Raw genomic sequence first — 16,620 nt, 5'->3', positions numbered from 1 at the left:
GTACGAAAATAATTTAGAAGGATTCATTTTTTTCTTCTTTTTTTGAACAATGTACACGATTTAAGTAAAAAAAAAAAATAAATAAGATTACAGTTAACAGTTTAACTAATTGATTCGTTGGGTTCCGATCGAAATTGTCTTTTAACTAATTGCATCACTTCGTCTATGAGTTCCTCCTTCCTTTGACGTTTCTTACATTTTCGTTTTCGTTTCATACGATTGTAATATTGCTCTACATCGATCGATTCGCCCTCTATACCATTCTTCTTATCTCCATCGTCTGTTGCGCAAATATTGTGTTCCGTACTTGGAGCTGCTGGTTCAACATTGTCTGTACAGGTGGATGCATCTCTTACATCCGGAGCCTTGTGAACAATCGTATAATCGGAGGTTTGTGTGCTAGCATTTTCCAATGTAATTTTTTCCGTACAAATAATGTGTGCTGCTGGCTGTATCGCAGGAACGTTGCTATCGTGTTCTGCTTTGTTTTTCTCTTTCCATTCTTCACGAATTAACGTATATTCTTCTATTTTTATCCAACAGTGTGTACACACAACGGATGCGTGATCCTTCTCATAAGTAATGATGATGTCCGACATTCTGTAAATGGTTTCTAAATACTTTTCCGTGAGCTCTGTACCAACACGTAGATTGAATATGGGCGAACACAGTTGGTCTGCACTACGACATAACCGGCACGTAACTGTTGGTAATATATCATCCGGTGAAATGATGATCTCTGTTTTCACTATAGTTTCTTCATAAAAAGATAACTTTGCTTCTTCTGGAACATCTAAAGTATGTGTCTCGAATTCCTCCGGAGGTGTTGCAGTGTCGTATCTCATACTTTCATCCATCATACCTTTCGTCATGTTTTGAAGGTGGTAAAACTTGCAGAAATGCCATATATTCTGTAGAAATAGAAGAAAAACGATCCTTACCAAGTTTATCGTAAAATAATCACTGCTGTTACTCACGACTGGTTGTTTGAGTTATCGATAATTCACAAAAAAGGTTAGCAATAATATCACGACATGTACAGTGCGCTTTCATCCCATCTCTTCGCTTTCTCCGGAATGTATTGTTGTTTTCAGATATTTGACAATTATAAGTTTTGCGCAAGGTGTATACAATATTTCGAAATATTCAAATTAACCGAACCAACGATTCGGAATTCAGCCCTGCAAGCCCTTTGATTGGTATATAATTGTACAGTTACTATTTTTGTAAGTTGTAATATAATTAAAATATAATTATAATTCCGTACTAAAATGCGCGTGGTTGCAGCGTGCCATCGATTGATAAGTGCAAGAAAACTTTAGTTTGTGTAGCATTTTCAAGAGATTTGTTTACATCGTTGCTGTCAGACGGGAATCGCGCAGCAAATGGAACAAAGTGTGAATCAAAACACAAACACACGGTCTCTACGCGGTGTAATCTGGCTATGAAATCGAAATTTCATACGTTGAACCGTCTTAAAAAGTGAAGTGAACTTTCTGTGAAACATAAAATTGGCGAGCGAATTTGTTAGAGTGATTTGTCTTTTGAAGTGATGCAAAATTTGCAAACATCTTGTGAACGAAATTTAGTGTTTTTTCAGCGGAGAAACTAGTGAATAGTCTACCATTTTCGCCATCAACTAAGCGTAGTTTCGAAAGAAATTCCCATCAGAAGCAAACGAAGAACCGGGTTAATTCGTTGATGGCAAAGATGCAAGAAAACTGGCGCGACGTTATTGCCGACAGACTTCGTGAGCGAAATAAAAATGAATTGGGGCGGTTTGCTGATATTATACATTACAGTAAGTGTCCTTGCGGAACCGGTTCACTGACATGCAGGGCGATAAATTAGATTATGCGTGCGTAGTAATGCATCCCGAACCCCGGGTGCAATATGCGCGTTCGTCGGTCATACATTCTGCGGCTCACTTGAGGCTGTGAAAGTGAAAAGAGAAAGTGATGGTCGTCATATATTGCGGATGAAGTTTTGCGTCACTTGAGAATCCATATGGTGTTACAGGCTGTTGATTTTTGTATTATTTTTCTCTTAACTTTCAGATAACCGATTATTCGATACGGCCGCTAAACTGAGGCAGGAAAATTTGGATTTAAAAATTGATAAAAAAATACGCGATAGTGTAAATGTTACCGGCACCGGTGGTAGTGGTACCGGGTTCGGCACGGACGTAGCAGCCATAACGAACGCCCAAATTCAATCGTTAGAAAAGAAGGTCCTCGCCCAGCAGGAAGAACTTACCGAACTCCACAAACGCAAAGGCGAACATTCGCAAATGGTGATAAACCTTAACCAGAAGCTGACCGATCTGCAGCGGCTGCTGATCGAGAAAGAGCGGGTACTGGCGGAGAAGGCGGCACTATGCGTCTCATTAAAGGAAGAGCTGGACGAGCTAAAAGCCTCACATGTAACAATCAAGGATGAATCGCTAGCTTCACAGCTGCGCGCCAATGCAGCCGAAGACAAGCTGCGCGCAGTTCAGGACGAAAATACCAAGCTGCTTAATTTGCTAATGGAATACAAATCACGCGATGCCGAGATCATGAACAAGGAAAATGATAAGTTTGTCAAGGAGAAAAAGGCACGCATCGAAAGTGAACTGGAACGGGCTATACGCGACATTCCAGGACCCTCGTCACTCGGGCCCGATCTCGATCGGTTCGATGTAGACGGATTGCCGGAAGGTGTGGAGTTTAAGTTTGATGCTCACGATGGTGAGGTAAATGCTGTACGCTGGAGTCCGATCGAGCGTATCGTTGCCACAGGTGGTGCTGATCGAAAAGTTAAGCTGTGGGATGTGGGAAAAGGTAACATAAAATCGGATTCGTCTTAGCTCCGCGAGCAGGAAATAATGTACTATTTTTCACATTTAAGGTATTTGTGAACAGCGTGGTGTGCTGGTAGGCAGCAATCAAGGCATCAATTCGGTGGAATTTGATACAACCGGTTCAATGATATTGGCCGCATCGAACGATTCTGCCAGCCGGATGTGGTCGGTCGTGGATCATCGATTAAGGGTGAGTGACGATTCCAAATTAATAATACTGTTGGGATGATCTCTTGTGTCTCATTTGTGTAACATTTATATTAAGAAACTTGACGTTATATTTATTTTTCTGTTTATTCACTTTATTAAAATAATGTTTCACATTACAGTAACGTTTTCCTATTTATCGCTGCAAAAACCGATGTTTGTTGGTTAAGCCACTGCTAACTAATCGCTGCTCTTCTGCGATCGTAGTGTCTAGCGAGTACATAGAAAACATATGCATATGTATTGTATGTAGTACTATTGCGTTATGACACGGCTTTGCAAATCCTTTCTAAAGGAATTTGCTACGCGCGGCCGTTCGGTTAGATTTTGTATTTTTTGCGTAACGCTTTTGTATCTTTTTCCACGCTGTTACTCTCATCTACTGTTTCATCCATCTACTACGCTAAGGTCGTTTTTTGCGCAATTAAGTTAATGTTAATTTGATTTCATTACATTTAAATTAAGTTAAATTATCATTTACTTTTTTGACTTTTATGCGGTGTGTGTGTCTATGTGTATCATTTTTTATTATTTTTTTATAGTTTTTTTCCATTCGGTTATATCTTGGCTTCCTCAATTTGTTTTTTAACGCGGTTAGAAATTGTGTTTATTGGTGCCATGCCGATAATTTGTGTCAATACCGATGATCATCAGCTATTAGTAGCCGTGTCAAGAAGAGCTTAAAAATGCACTTTAGTAAAATATTGTATGAAACACTAAGGTGAAAAAGATTTTTGTTACTACATCGGCTGGAAGTAAATTTCATCCTCATTTGCTACTAACTATTGTTATGTATCTCTTACTGTGGCTAAAGGTTAGTGAGTTTTGCGAATGTATTTAGTGAAAATGCCATCGCGTTTCGTGGCAGTTACCTACTAAGCCAATAGGCAGAAGAAGCCTATGCACCCTCGGTATTGATTCCTTTTGTTTGTCGGTTTTAGTGGGGGATGTTGGGGGAAGAAATGAGGGAGCGCCCTGCGTTCTGAGTATGTTGTTGTGTTCGTTTTTTTAAATTTGCAAATCAAAAAGAAAAAAAAAACCCTTTCAAAATGCTCTCAGACGCCAACGAACCATGTGTGTCACATGTTCAAATGCGGTGTGCTTGAAAGAACTAATAAAAGTTAGAGTTTATTGAGTAAAAATAAATTATGATAAATGCTTAAAATTAAGGCCGCACATTTCACTGGCTGACAAGTTGGATGAGACGAGACCATTTTAAAGCGGGCTACACCGGGTTACGTTTCCCGGTGAGGTCCAAAAGCTTCAGCTGAATCCATCGTGCAATGCACAACTCAAATAAAAGCGTATTGTTTCGGTTTCATTTCAATTGTTCATTACCCTTTTGATCACTCGGTCCCAAACGACTCGCATACGTTCATAAAAAAACAAAAAAAAAAACGTCCGCCGGCCTGAGTGTGGCCTTAAAGTCCGGAGAAAAGGACAAATGGATATACAATGCTACAGATTGGTCGATGTTTTCCCCTTTTTATACCCTGTTATACACCACGGCCGCTATATGATCCGGTTTCCGGGGGGGGAGGAGAGTTTCAATGTGGGATGGGATTGTTCCTATCGTTACACTACTTTACTTCGACCCTTTGCTAGGTGAATTTTGTCTTTGTTTCTTTTTTCTTCTTCTTCACTATTAAGTCGAAACAGTTACTACTAATGCTAACGCACACGCACACACTCTTCATCGCCCGTACGCTTGCGCACAGTTTTCGGACAGATGCACAAGCGCAATGGCAATGCACTCATGCATTCCTATCGGTCAGTCACACAGATCAGTCTCACAAACGGAAGAAGCTTTATGCGTTTAATTCGTAATGCCTATCACAATTACGCGTTCACCCTTTTGCACACACACACGCACACGCACACAGAGTTCCTACCAACCCTCCCTCCCTTATAATGTTTTGTTTCCCTTTTTTCCGTTGAAAGAGATGTCACGTTTTTCTAATTCACTTTAGTAAACACTCGTTTGTCCTTCTGTTTTATATTCTAGTCGTCCTTTTCTCCAATATGATTTAATTCATCGATTGTATGAGTTTTTTTTCTTCATGAAAATGGTGATAAAATGATACTTGATCGCGTGTATGATTTGCTTTTTTTTTCTTCTAAATGTGATTATGAGTAATTCAATTCGCTTTTTTTAAAAAAAGACTCCATCACTAGAGGCACTTTCTTCGCTTTGTAATCATTCTAGATAATAAAGGTTACTCGTGTATTGGACCTGTATTAATTTCGGCGATTAAATTGCATATCCTGAAAGTAGTGGAATTTCGCATTTCCATTTCCAGCATTAACAGCAATCCAATCGACTCGAAACGCTTCTAAATAGTATTTTGTTTTGAGTTCCATAACATCTGCAGTACAACAATGCATCTGTTATTTTGTTCGTTTGAAGTGTTTTGTTCTTCTGTTACGTGGGAAAGTCTTTTACAATCTAAATCTGTTCCGGCGCAAAATTTGGTGGGGATCTGGTCAGTATTGGCGTGGTGCAATTTAAAAGTGCCTACCGGCGTAACCACTGTCATACAGCTTGCACATAGAATCCGCTCGGCTACCGGTCAGCGTTGGGGTCGGTACAACCGACGAACCCATGGAGGCATTCTCGAACTGGCGCTGCTTTCGGCGGCGTTGCCACAGATAAGTCCAGATGGCAATGACTGCCAACTGGCCGAGCAGGAACACGGCACCGGCAACGATAAGACCTGGACGAAGGAAATAAATCACAATATCGTTAGCATTACGTACGATCCTACCGAATGTGTGCGCGATCGTATACTTACCTAATCCATTGACACAGATACCTTGTCCATCGTTGGCAACGAACACGGTTTCACTGCTGCTAAGTTTTGGCTTAGCACCCTGCTGCTTCTCGAATCCAAACTTGTCCGTAATTTGAATCGATTGCACTAGCAACATATCGTCCTGCGGGGCCTGGCGTGTGGTTTCTCGGCGATGACGTACAGCCGCATCCATCAGTGCACTCATCGTAGCGTTTACCGATCGTCGCTTGCGTCCATACGATACCATCGAGCGCAGCTCACCACCGAAGTCATCCTGATCGCACTGTACCGGTTCGCAGGTCGGCATACACGGTGTGACGAGCGCACGGAACTGTACCATCTCCGACGAGGGGAATTTGAATGCATCAAAGTGCGAGAGCAAGATCTTGCCTGAGTTGGCGCTTTTGTAGATTGGTCCCATGATGAAATGATCCGTAGGACAACCACGGGCATCGATAAGGGTAATTTCGCTGCTGTCCACACCATCCATTGCAACCAGCTCGCGGACAAAGATCTCGTACGGTGACTGTGGGTCCAGGATCTCGAAGCGCAGCGCCAGGGGATCGCCAACTTCGGCCGTGCGCATCATTTCGCTACCGTCGCGCGTCGTAATCTTCATCACTACGTTGGGCGAATCCACAACAACTTCTTCCGACAGGGCCGGTTCAATATCGCCCGTCACATCCAGATCGACATCGTTCGAGACGGTCTTGTTGGTCAGATCGTACTGGCAAGTGACGGCCAGACCCAGATCCGAAGACGTTACGATGGTATCGTGATGCTGGATGACCACATCGTTCAGGTAGCGGCCCAAACCGTTCTGGCGCACGTTACAGTCGATATCCTGATATCCCATGCGCAGTTCGAATTCTAGCGAGTTCTTTACATCGACCGAGCACGAGTTGGGCGATCCCTTAGCGTACACCTTGCCGTCGAACAGTTTGGAGGTACGGATCTTGGCAATCATATCGCCGGCACGGCATTCGATCGAAACGTTGTAGCACGAGGACAGTTCGTAGGTGGCAGCTTCCGGCACGTCCAGATAGGGATCCTGAATGTCGGACAGCGTGGCACGGCTGTGATGGGACAGACGGCACACCATATCGCCAGTATCTCCGTAGTCGTACGAGTGGCAACGGTAAGGTGAGCTCAGGCACAGTTCACGGCACTCGTCCACGCTGGCAACGTCCTGGTACACGGAATCGACCGTTTTCAATATGCGTCCGGATAGGCGCTTGAATTCACACAGCTTTGTCGGTTCTTCGGCGCAGTTGTTCTCCAGGTAGTCAGCACCGTCATTCGTTTGGAAGGCGGAGGATCCAGCCAGCGTGATACGGTCCATGTCGGACAGCTCGCAAGTCATTGTGGTCTGGTAAAAGTTGGCCGAACTGTAGTTGTGTAGAAAATACAAGAAAACAATCATATACATGAGATCGAATGTTTGGATGTTCGGTTCGAACGCTGTGATTCAGTATATAAAATAATTTTTGTTAGAATATTTGGAATCTTCCCATGTTATATGCCAAATGTTTTAACAGAAGGAGGGGAACAGTTTTGCAAATAGTTGGTCCGAATTACCAATGAAGAACGGTAACGGTAGCAATATGAGAGCTTGTGATAGTGATCTAGTTGGTGAAGTTCACAAGGCAGAAATCTCTACACCTCGTACATTAACATTCCGACGCACCAACTACTTGAACCGTTAGCATGAGTTTGTCATATTCAAATCAGTAAAATTTAATCTCTCCACCGATTGCCATCCGTTTGCATACGGTGCCCTATATTGTGTGAAGAAACAACCGGTGGCAAGGGAACATCGCTTTAATGATCCTAACGGGGATTGAATTCTAGTACAGTCAGTATGGTGAAGCGCAAAGAACCAGATACTTTAGCGCTACAGTCTTTCGCTGCCATGGACGCGGTCTCTCATCTGCACGTGTCGCGGTGTTCAATGTGTGGTAGTAATTATAATAATTGATCAATTTTCATCGATAGCGGATGCAGCCTACCTACATTGGACGTACAAACCGGGATGGTGGTTGTCCTGTTCGCAAGGGAAGCGAATATATTTCCGGGTATGATCGCTGGTCACCGATTACCACCAACACCGGTTATGCCAAACAGCGTCAGGCAAAGATTGAAATAACAAATAGTGCCCGTGACGTGCGAGATGCTGATGAACCGATCGGCTAAGAGCAAGAGTTGGTGACCCATAACCGGAAGGTGATCGGGCAAAACTGGAGCGAAGCAAATTGTACAGCGGGCGCTGCAAGTATGTCACGCCCTCACCAATCTATTGTGTGGTCTCGAACGCAAAGCAAATAACAGTGTGACCTAGGCCCGGTGTCTGCGGTTTTCGGGTGCTTTCCATTTCACGATGGAAATGCCCTTTCTCCACTTTTACGCTTTTGCATTTCATTTGCCGCACAATTCGTTCAGATAATCTTTCTTGTCCACCCCGTTTCAAACCAGCTAGCTCTGCTGGACTGCTCTGCGGTTGCCGCTTTGGTGGTTGTGTTGATATGATGGTGGACAACCAACGGTCAAAACGTAAGGCGGTGTTACAGATGAATTTCAGCTCGTCTAATGGAGTCATTCCCCTTCAGTAAGTTCGTAAATCGAAATGATTCGAAATGAAGCAAATTCTTAACGTTACGTAAAGTTGTAATTTTTCTTCTTCGATAAAACTTATTGTTAATTTATTCTTAGAGATAAAGGCGGCATCTTCTTCGGAATAAAAAGGCAAAAAAGTGTAATCCAGCGGACACCGAACAGATGACTGAACAGTGCAAAAGGCATACAATGATACAACCTCAAAAATCCTTGACCGGTTGTTTTGGGATGCCGTGATAAAAATGACCTGGAAAAACGAGTTTTTTTTAGCAATAATGGTTTCCCTCATTCGCTGATTTTTGTTGTTTTTTTAATGCTATATTTATCGGATGAACAGTCCGTGCTGGAGAGTTTCACATGGTATAGAGAATCTTAATTGAAAACAAAACAGAAAACAAACGAAGCTGAAATCAATCGAACCTTCAATCCTTACTGAGATGTGTGTTTGTAAAGAGGTAAAGAAGAATCGCGAAATAGAACTTCCCTCCCCTCTCGAAAGGTCATTGATCAATCGGGCACCCTATACATTGATCTAGTGGCGTGCGATCGTACGCAGTGGCGCGCTTTCGTACGCTAATCGGAACCCTATGGTGCCATTTAGTGCTTGTTTCGGTTTTTAGCTATTTCCGTTGCACACATTTCAAATGTTAAAGATAAGCACTTTTGATTTGTTTAATTTTTTTTATCCATTTTTTATTTTAGACTCAAATAGATACAGCCGACTCGTATATCTTTCTCTCTTGGTAGCTGTTGCGTAAAACGGACCGTCCCCAAATGAGTGTGTTATGCTGTGCAAACGACAGTGAGCTGACGATTGTGTGAAAAGAAATGGAAAACACATAAAATTCTCATTCGCATTCACTTGGCCGTTATACGAAAAGGGCGCAAACCAAGCACGCAATTCGTGGTTTCGTCTTCTTGATTGGTTTGGGTGCTTGATCGGCCATCCGAGACCGGTGAAGACGGAGAGAAAGAAAGAGATAGGTCATCGAACCGGAACGTCCTTGGAGGGAAAGGGCGGTGCAGGAATAGCACTAGTAGTAATGATAGTTAGGCGGTGAGAAACAATAATAATGACACTTATGCTCGGCCACAGACCGAACGCTGTGTAAATTGAGCTGTTTTGGGTAGTGGCGCGGTAGTGCCCAGTAGGCAAAGGCTGATGACATCGTACCGCAGCAAAAGATCCGTGTCGTTCCGGTGGTTTGCGTTTGATGATTGATTACAGTGACAAACTCCCGGCGTGGTGGTAGTTGCGCGGAATGCAGCGGTCTGCAAAAACCGAACGCAGACTGATGGACCTTTATCGACAGGCCGACAGACCCGGATGGGACACGATCGACTGCTCGCAAACAACAACACGCGCCTGGGAATAGATGGATCGATCGATAGAACCATTCTGACACGGTGCTATTCATTCGTTCCAGGATCGCTCTTACTATTATCCCTCGAGATGGAAACGGCCGGGCCAGGTGAGTGAGCATTCAGCAAACGATTTGTTCGCTGTCATGTAACAAGGATTACCATTCGGAGGCATCGTTCTGTTGCTCTGATCGCAATAATTGGTGATCATTAGAGTCGTCGCCCAGTTGTCGTTTGGTTTTGTCACGAGTCTGATCCCCATCTTCCCATTGAGCTTGCGTTCTGGCCACTACCTGTTAGCGTGGAGTGTTCTTGATCGCGGGATCAAGTGATCTCGGCACCTTCTCGGCACTCGCTTCACTCGCTAAGTGGTCAACGACGATTCAGCAAAGTTTGTCGTCTGACGCGGTGCATGCTAAAGCACCGTGGAATGCTTGTTCTGCAATAGTTTTAACAAGCGCACGGTGCTTTATTAAATCAAAATGGTTCTGAATGGGGCGTTATGCAAGACTCGGTCGGGGGAAAAAAAGTGAAAAGGGCCGTGGGGGATAGGAAGGAAACTTGTGGCCGATTCTCTTCATGTTCTGCCTTCTTGGCAGAGCTCATGGAACGATGGGCTTGCGATAGGCAATAATAATAGGTTCGCAGTACATCCGGGGATAGATATTTTTACTTGTTATTACTTTTATCCGACTTCCATTATTTGCCTTCATGTGAGCGCGAACACGCCCGCGGTACCAAATCGAGCATAGTGCAAACACACACACACACCCACATTCACCTCTCCGCCACCATTCCTTGCAGCTTGTTTCATAAGCGCATTGACATGTGGGAAAGGGGATTTGCTAAAACGGGGTTCAGCCAAAGTCGCATTTCCACAATGGACCGCTAGGAACTCCAAATTGGAAAACACAAGCCAAAGGGTTTGGAGAGATTCTTATCAGTGAAAGAAGTTGAGCAGCTCTGGACCAGGATGCTGCGGTTCTCAATGGTGCAATGGATCGCCAAAGGGAAGTGAGGGGGAGGATGTAAGGGATAAAATATAAAATATGTACGGTTTGGTTGGTACAAAGTGCGCTTAATGGTCTTCGCCCTCCTCCCCCCTTCCCACCCCTTGTTTGCTAACAATTGTGGCGAAAGATGTCCTCCTATCGTGCCATTTTTGCTCTTCTGCTTCGTACAAACATTCCGCTTGTGCAACCATCTTCCAAAGTTGGTGCGGGAATGGGCCCCAAAAACCCCGTAACGCTTCTATAGCGTTAGCCGTTTCCGGCCCGGATCGCGCATAACGCGGGGTTGGGTTCGTTTGCCGTTCCTGCACAGTGCTAGAGGTCGTGGTTCAAATAGTAATTGTTTCCCTGCTGCTATCGTCTAACAATAATGATATAGTACGAGCTTCTTCCATGCTGCCTCTAAGCATCCTTCTTCGGATCACAGCACCACAATGCTCCCATTATTGTTGTTACTAAAAGCGGAAGGTGATGGACCTGTGCATCGCCATGTTAAGAACCCGGGTGAAGAAGCGTTCTGAAAAAGGGCGTTGCGCAACGTTCGTTCGCGATCGGATTCGAACACGACTAGATTTTGCGCAAGGTGTGTGCGCGACTAGACATGCGGTCAGCACCGGCCCGAAAGCTAAGGGAAGAATATAATTAACAGGTTGTTATGGATTCCTTTTGAAGATGGTTTAATGCCTCAACGAGAACGCTAGCGTGAACCAGCATTGGCGCTCGGAATCGGATCGGGCGTACAATTACGATACGGACCGCGCCTGTCCGTGCACAAACGTTGGACGGCCTGCGGATTCGCGGCTGCATGTGCGTGGTCCGCTTTGGGTTCCTTTTTGTGTGTGATCCATTTTGTGCTAATAAGACAAGCTTCATCACCCTTCGAGCGGATGAAGAATGAATCCGGTACAGGTTGTTGTACCTCCTTTGAGGGGGGGTCGCTCTCTTTCCTTCGCTCGGTTGCTTGGTGAAACATCTCCACGTTTGTAAGCACGTACCGCCAGACGGATGGAAACCTTCTCTGGACCGTCCGTAACCGTAACTCTTCTGCTTGCGCGTGCCGTGTACGATCTCGTCGAATGATTGGGGAGTAATTGGAATGTCAGCAGAATCGCGCACAGGCTCACATGCCAACACGACAGACCATCCATTCTTGGGTCGGGAAAAAGATTCGGATCCATCGAAGGAGGGGATCGCGGTTGGCGGTTCCGACAAGATCTACTAACTGCTTGATGGTTATCAAGTACCGAAGTCATGTCGCAGCAGATAGTCACACACCGTACTGCACACGAACTAACAATGGTGCACGGAACGTGCACGGAAAGGATGGGCCAGGAAGCGCTTGCTGCAGAAGTCATCATACCGGTGACCTTAGCGAATCCTCAACACTTGGGTAGATAGATATAGAGGGAAGGGCGCGACTGTAGGTTCTAATCTGCCGGAATCGATCTTTTCCGAAGGGCTTGCTACGTGCTCTGGTGAAGATCAACAAAGCCACAACCGCGTGTGTGTAGCTGCCATGCTCTAATCCGTTGTACCGTAATTTACCACCGTGCTTAAGCTGATGGTTGCAAGTTAATTGAGCTCGAGAGTCTGTCTACCTGTAGCGGCCCACGAGCATGTGCCGCGATTTATGGAAAATGTCACTTCCATCGTTAAGCTACGTGTTGAGATTTTGGCACTTTCTGCAACAACGCTAGCGTTTGCTGAGTTCCCTGGAAGTTGAAGTCCAGACTAATCTTCTAAGGTAATTCTGTTACAACAAAAAAGGTGTAACGGTAAACAAGATGAATTGCTCCAAGCATTTTATGTTTCTGCTGTAGCCAGGCAAAGCTTTACATAATGTTTCCATTAACACTGGGAGACGGTAATTAATTCACTTGTCAAAAGAAAATTATGTCGGCAAAGTTTTGCAAACGTGAAGAATGTGTGGTCGCCCAACAAAAAAAAGCGGGTCAAAATTCACATTACTGGAATTGTTATGTTATCGTGTGTTCACGGAATTTGTTACTCGCAAAAAAAAACATATCGAAGGAAAACAATTTAGATAAGATCGTCCCGAAACTCACCGAACCACAAAAGGGGATAAGTTCCAAGAGGTCGCCAACCATGTAGACAAGCGTAAACAACGTACCGAACGGATTGCTGTGACATGATTATCGCCTCTCTGAAACCATTTCATACAATTTAATGTCTGTTCGTCGGGAAATGTAAGAAGACACCTTTTGGGTGGTGACACTATAAATCACTTAGCCCTCGAGACGGCGAGAGAAAACGGCGCAATCCGCCGGTTTGTGTTGTGGTCGCAGGTGTAATCGCCGTTCTATACACGCTCGGTTCAAGACAGACGCAATGAATGTTAATTATCTCTTCAAACGCAAACAAAAAAAACCCGGGCGGCAGCATCACTGGGGCCGCCCATGTCTTCTTGCGCTATCAGGTTTTAGCATTCACCTACTTTGTGTGCACAGGACTTTCGTACGGAAGGCGCTGTACATATCCAAGCGCTTATTACAAGCAATTGAAAGCACGTCCACCATTTCATGATGGTAGTACGGATTAGTGTAGTAAGGAGTAATTAATTTACCACTATCGTAGGTACACGGTTCATTAGCAAGTGTGTTTATTTTATTTCTGAAAATGCGTGCCAGGCTCGTGCCAAGATTTATTTTGTTGTTTCAATGCTAACGAGAACGGAATTTAATGCCACATTTTGTAGGCTATTCGTAGGCTTCTGAGGAATTTTTATGTTATGTGTGTGTGTCTGTAGTTGGAAAATGTGATGAAGGGATTAATGTTGCAGTAGGACACATAGTTAAGAACCGCCTGCTGGACATATACTACGAACCAGTAGCATAATGCATAAAACAGTAACTCAGCATAAATAATGCATAATTGTAATTGAGTAATCAAAAGCTTTTCCGTGCCGCGCCTGGTCAAGCAATGGGATCGAGGTTGGTTACACATGCCTCCTCTTCGACTGGCAGTTGGATGCGGAGAGTCTGATGAATGGATACCCGGGTGCTGCCCGTAATTGGGTCAATCGAAAATGATGTTCAGTTTTCTACGCCACCGAGCCAGGTAAATGTGCTAACGGGGTACCATCGCTATGAGAAGATGTGTTTTTTTTCCATCTCATCCCGATGCGCACTATCGATGTGGTTGCAACCCGCTGGGATCCCCACCCCTAGCTGGGTAGCCAATTTCATTAACACCTTCTCTTTCCGCGCGAAAACGTGTACACGGCACACGGGCGGGGATTGGGGTTTTTGTTGTTGTTGTATTTTCCCGTTGGCACACCGTTGGACGTTGCAGTACCGATATACACACACCCTTCGCTTTGCTCTTCTTGAGATGAAGCGTCGTAGGATCGAACAGGCCCAATGTACGCCGAGAGGAGGCGGTGATGTTTTGGGCTTTGGGAGGCTGGACCAGGTGGCTTTTCCCATTCCCTTCGAACAGCCCGGACATACAGTTACAGCGATGAGCTGATTCTCGAGAAGTAGTGCATTCGGTTGGGACCAGTTACAAGGTCGTAGCGCGGACACAGCTGGTATCTGGGTGGTGGTGGAAATTTGTTGTTAGTCATATCACAGCAGATCGCGCCGTGTTGCGCTGCAGTCCGTTGAGGCGTTGGACTAAAATTTACCACTCGTTCCAAAAGCTATAACGGAGGTCTTGCACTATGCTGTATGGAAAAGGTGTTTGAACAAACGTGTTACGTAAATAAATGTTGAGCCCCAGCTTCGAAGCCTTTCCGCGTTCAGTTTAGCTTCATTTTTTACACTTCGTTGTCGATTATTGGGATGACAATTGACGTTGAATATAATTTAACCCACATGCCAATACCCTCGGTTCGCAAGGCAAAACGTATCCGGAATGTCGTCAATTCGATTTTCTGATGGCAAAATGAGAAAAAAAAACAAACGAACTATTGTGCCCAGATTCAGAAGCCATCGTTTAACCAGAATGACCGGTAAGACCGTTCGCCGGCATTGGTGAAGTGCTATCACATTTCCCGTATGCTAATGAGATCGTTCGCGAAAGACGTTCATTGGAATAAATCCTTCAATTTTCAACGCAAAGCGGGAAGTGCACATTTGTGCACACTTACCCCATCAGTCGCGATCGATTCACGCGGGCGATCGTTTTGCGACATGGCGTCGATTGTATCGCAAGCACAGGAAGGCCCCACCGCACCGTACGCTCAACAATAGATTGATGGAAGTGGAGGGACATATTAAAAGCTTTATCCCCAGCTCTTTTTCCCGCCCGGGGGTCGGCAAACCCTTTAAGATGGGTCGGGTTTCTACGATTGTCCTGTCCCGTCTCGTCCAGTCCTCTCAATATGAGACCATGGGAGAAGGGGGTGGGTGGGGGAGGGGGGATCGATCAATCGCGATATCACATGACAGTGGGACATGATTTATGTTTGGCAAAGAGAGTTTGGATTCGCGCTGACGTGCGAATAGTGCGGCTTCTTTTCTAACCTTGGCCCGTGTGGTGCTGCTACTGTGACGGCTGTAGGCTACGCCGATCATTAAAGGAACAATTTTCGCTCCGGTTGGAAAATAAATCGGAACCAAAGTGTAACCGGTTCGAGTGCTGTAGATAGCAATCCGCCAGAGTTCGGACTCTGGCAGAGAGGGGAGAGAGGGTCGCTTAGTCAATACGTGACCAGAAAGCGATTGCTACACGGTCACGCAATTTGGCGCCAACCACACAGAACGATCGCCGTAGGTGGTAAAAAGATATTCCTGTGTGTGTTTTTGTTTTGCCGATATTTTTGCTGCCTCCATTGGCGAATGCTCCATTGGAGGAAGAGATATGAAATTAAAAAAAAAAAAGGTAGCATCTCAAAACGTCCTTTTACCGTTTGTTGACAACCGTTTGACTAGCGTTGAAAACGGACAAAACAAAACACACTTTGGCTGCGGTGTAGAAGTACGCGATCCGAACAATGTGTGGCTCGCTGAACCAGGGATTGACAGTTTACCTTTTTGCCCGCCGCGCCGGGGGTTTTCTGCAACAGCGGTTGTGGCAAATAATATGACAGCTCGGGTATGATAGCATTCGACACTCGTGCAGCTCACTCACATTGCATGCGGTCCCTGGGATCAGAGAATGTCCGCCGCCGCCACCGTTGGAAGATTCCCGCTGGTACGCTTTGGGAACGGTTTGTACGAATGTGGACCCGTTTTCCAGGGTTTCTATCACCAACTGCTGGTGCTCACTATCGTTACCTGGCAAACGTGCTAACACGCGAAACATCTTGGCGCTTGCAGGAAAAAAAACCCAACAACTGGAGGGGTCAGTTCCAAGGGTGGTGGTGGAATTATGCTTTCTAGTTGCACCTCCTCTAAAGCTCCCGGAAAATTCTCGCTCAATTCCCATCCATACGATGCGTTTCACCATACAGATGGGCATCGGTTTTAATTGGACTTTCTACGGGTCAACTCCCGTCCAGAAGACTCGCTAGACACTTTAGTGCGACGGGGATCTAACCTAAAGCAAAACGGATCGCAAACGGGAGTGGCTGCGACAGATCGGCATCGTGAAGATCGGCCCATGATCGCGTGTGCACGATGCGGTAAATTAATTAGACTTTCTCCTTCTCTTATCCCGGTGCTGTACCTGGGGAAGGTTTACCTTATCCGCTTCGTCATCAGTCATACGGGTGAGTCCACTACGGTGTGTTTCTTTTCTATCCTTACGCCACGTGAACTTGTCCAAAGTCATGTGGTGCGGTCTCGGAAGATGAGATTTAAAATTGGTGTGATGGAATAGAGCGTAAAAC

General features: G+C 45.1%; 2 protein-coding genes and 1 long non-coding RNA gene across 4 annotated transcripts in view; 1 reads left to right on the top strand and 2 right to left on the bottom strand.

The window, feature by feature from the left end:
• Positions 1–66: 66 nt before the first annotated feature.
• On the bottom strand, positions 67–1,099 carry LOC125765847 (uncharacterized). The gene is made up of 2 exons (XR_007418624.1): positions 978–1,099; positions 67–911 (listed from the first exon to the last, which is right to left on the bottom strand). It is a non-coding gene; the product is annotated as an uncharacterized LOC125765847 (long non-coding RNA).
• A 301-nt stretch (positions 1,100–1,400) lies between these two features.
• LOC125765793 (autophagy-related protein 16-1) overlaps positions 1,401–16,620 on the top strand; it is a 229,858-nt gene continuing 214,638 nt past the window's right edge. Inside the window, exons 1-3 of the mRNA XM_049431268.1 lie at positions 1,401–1,801; positions 2,058–2,822; positions 2,890–3,032. Of these exons, the coding sequence (XP_049287225.1) occupies positions 1,702–1,801; positions 2,058–2,822; positions 2,890–3,032 (1,008 nt within the window). The 5' untranslated portion in view covers positions 1,401–1,701. The remainder of the gene's footprint in view (positions 1,802–2,057; positions 2,823–2,889; positions 3,033–16,620) is intronic.
• The window catches only part of LOC125765780 (uncharacterized), a 91,644-nt gene continuing 80,478 nt past the window's right edge, over positions 5,455–16,620 (bottom strand). For both annotated transcript variants that reach the window (XM_049431248.1, XM_049431247.1), the window contains 2 exons: positions 5,842–7,229; positions 5,455–5,763 (listed from right to left, as the gene is read on the bottom strand). In XM_049431248.1, the coding sequence (XP_049287205.1) occupies positions 5,555–5,763; positions 5,842–7,229 (1,597 nt within the window). In that variant the 3' untranslated portion in view covers positions 5,455–5,554. The remainder of the gene's footprint in view (positions 5,764–5,841; positions 7,230–16,620) is intronic.

The sequence above is a fragment of the Anopheles funestus genome, chromosome 2RL (genome assembly GCF_943734845.2).
Source record: "Anopheles funestus chromosome 2RL, idAnoFuneDA-416_04, whole genome shotgun sequence".
NCBI lineage: Eukaryota > Metazoa > Arthropoda > Insecta > Diptera > Culicidae > Anopheles > Anopheles funestus.
Note: the sequence above shows the minus strand (reverse complement) of the source record. Positions and strands in the feature narration are given on the sequence as shown.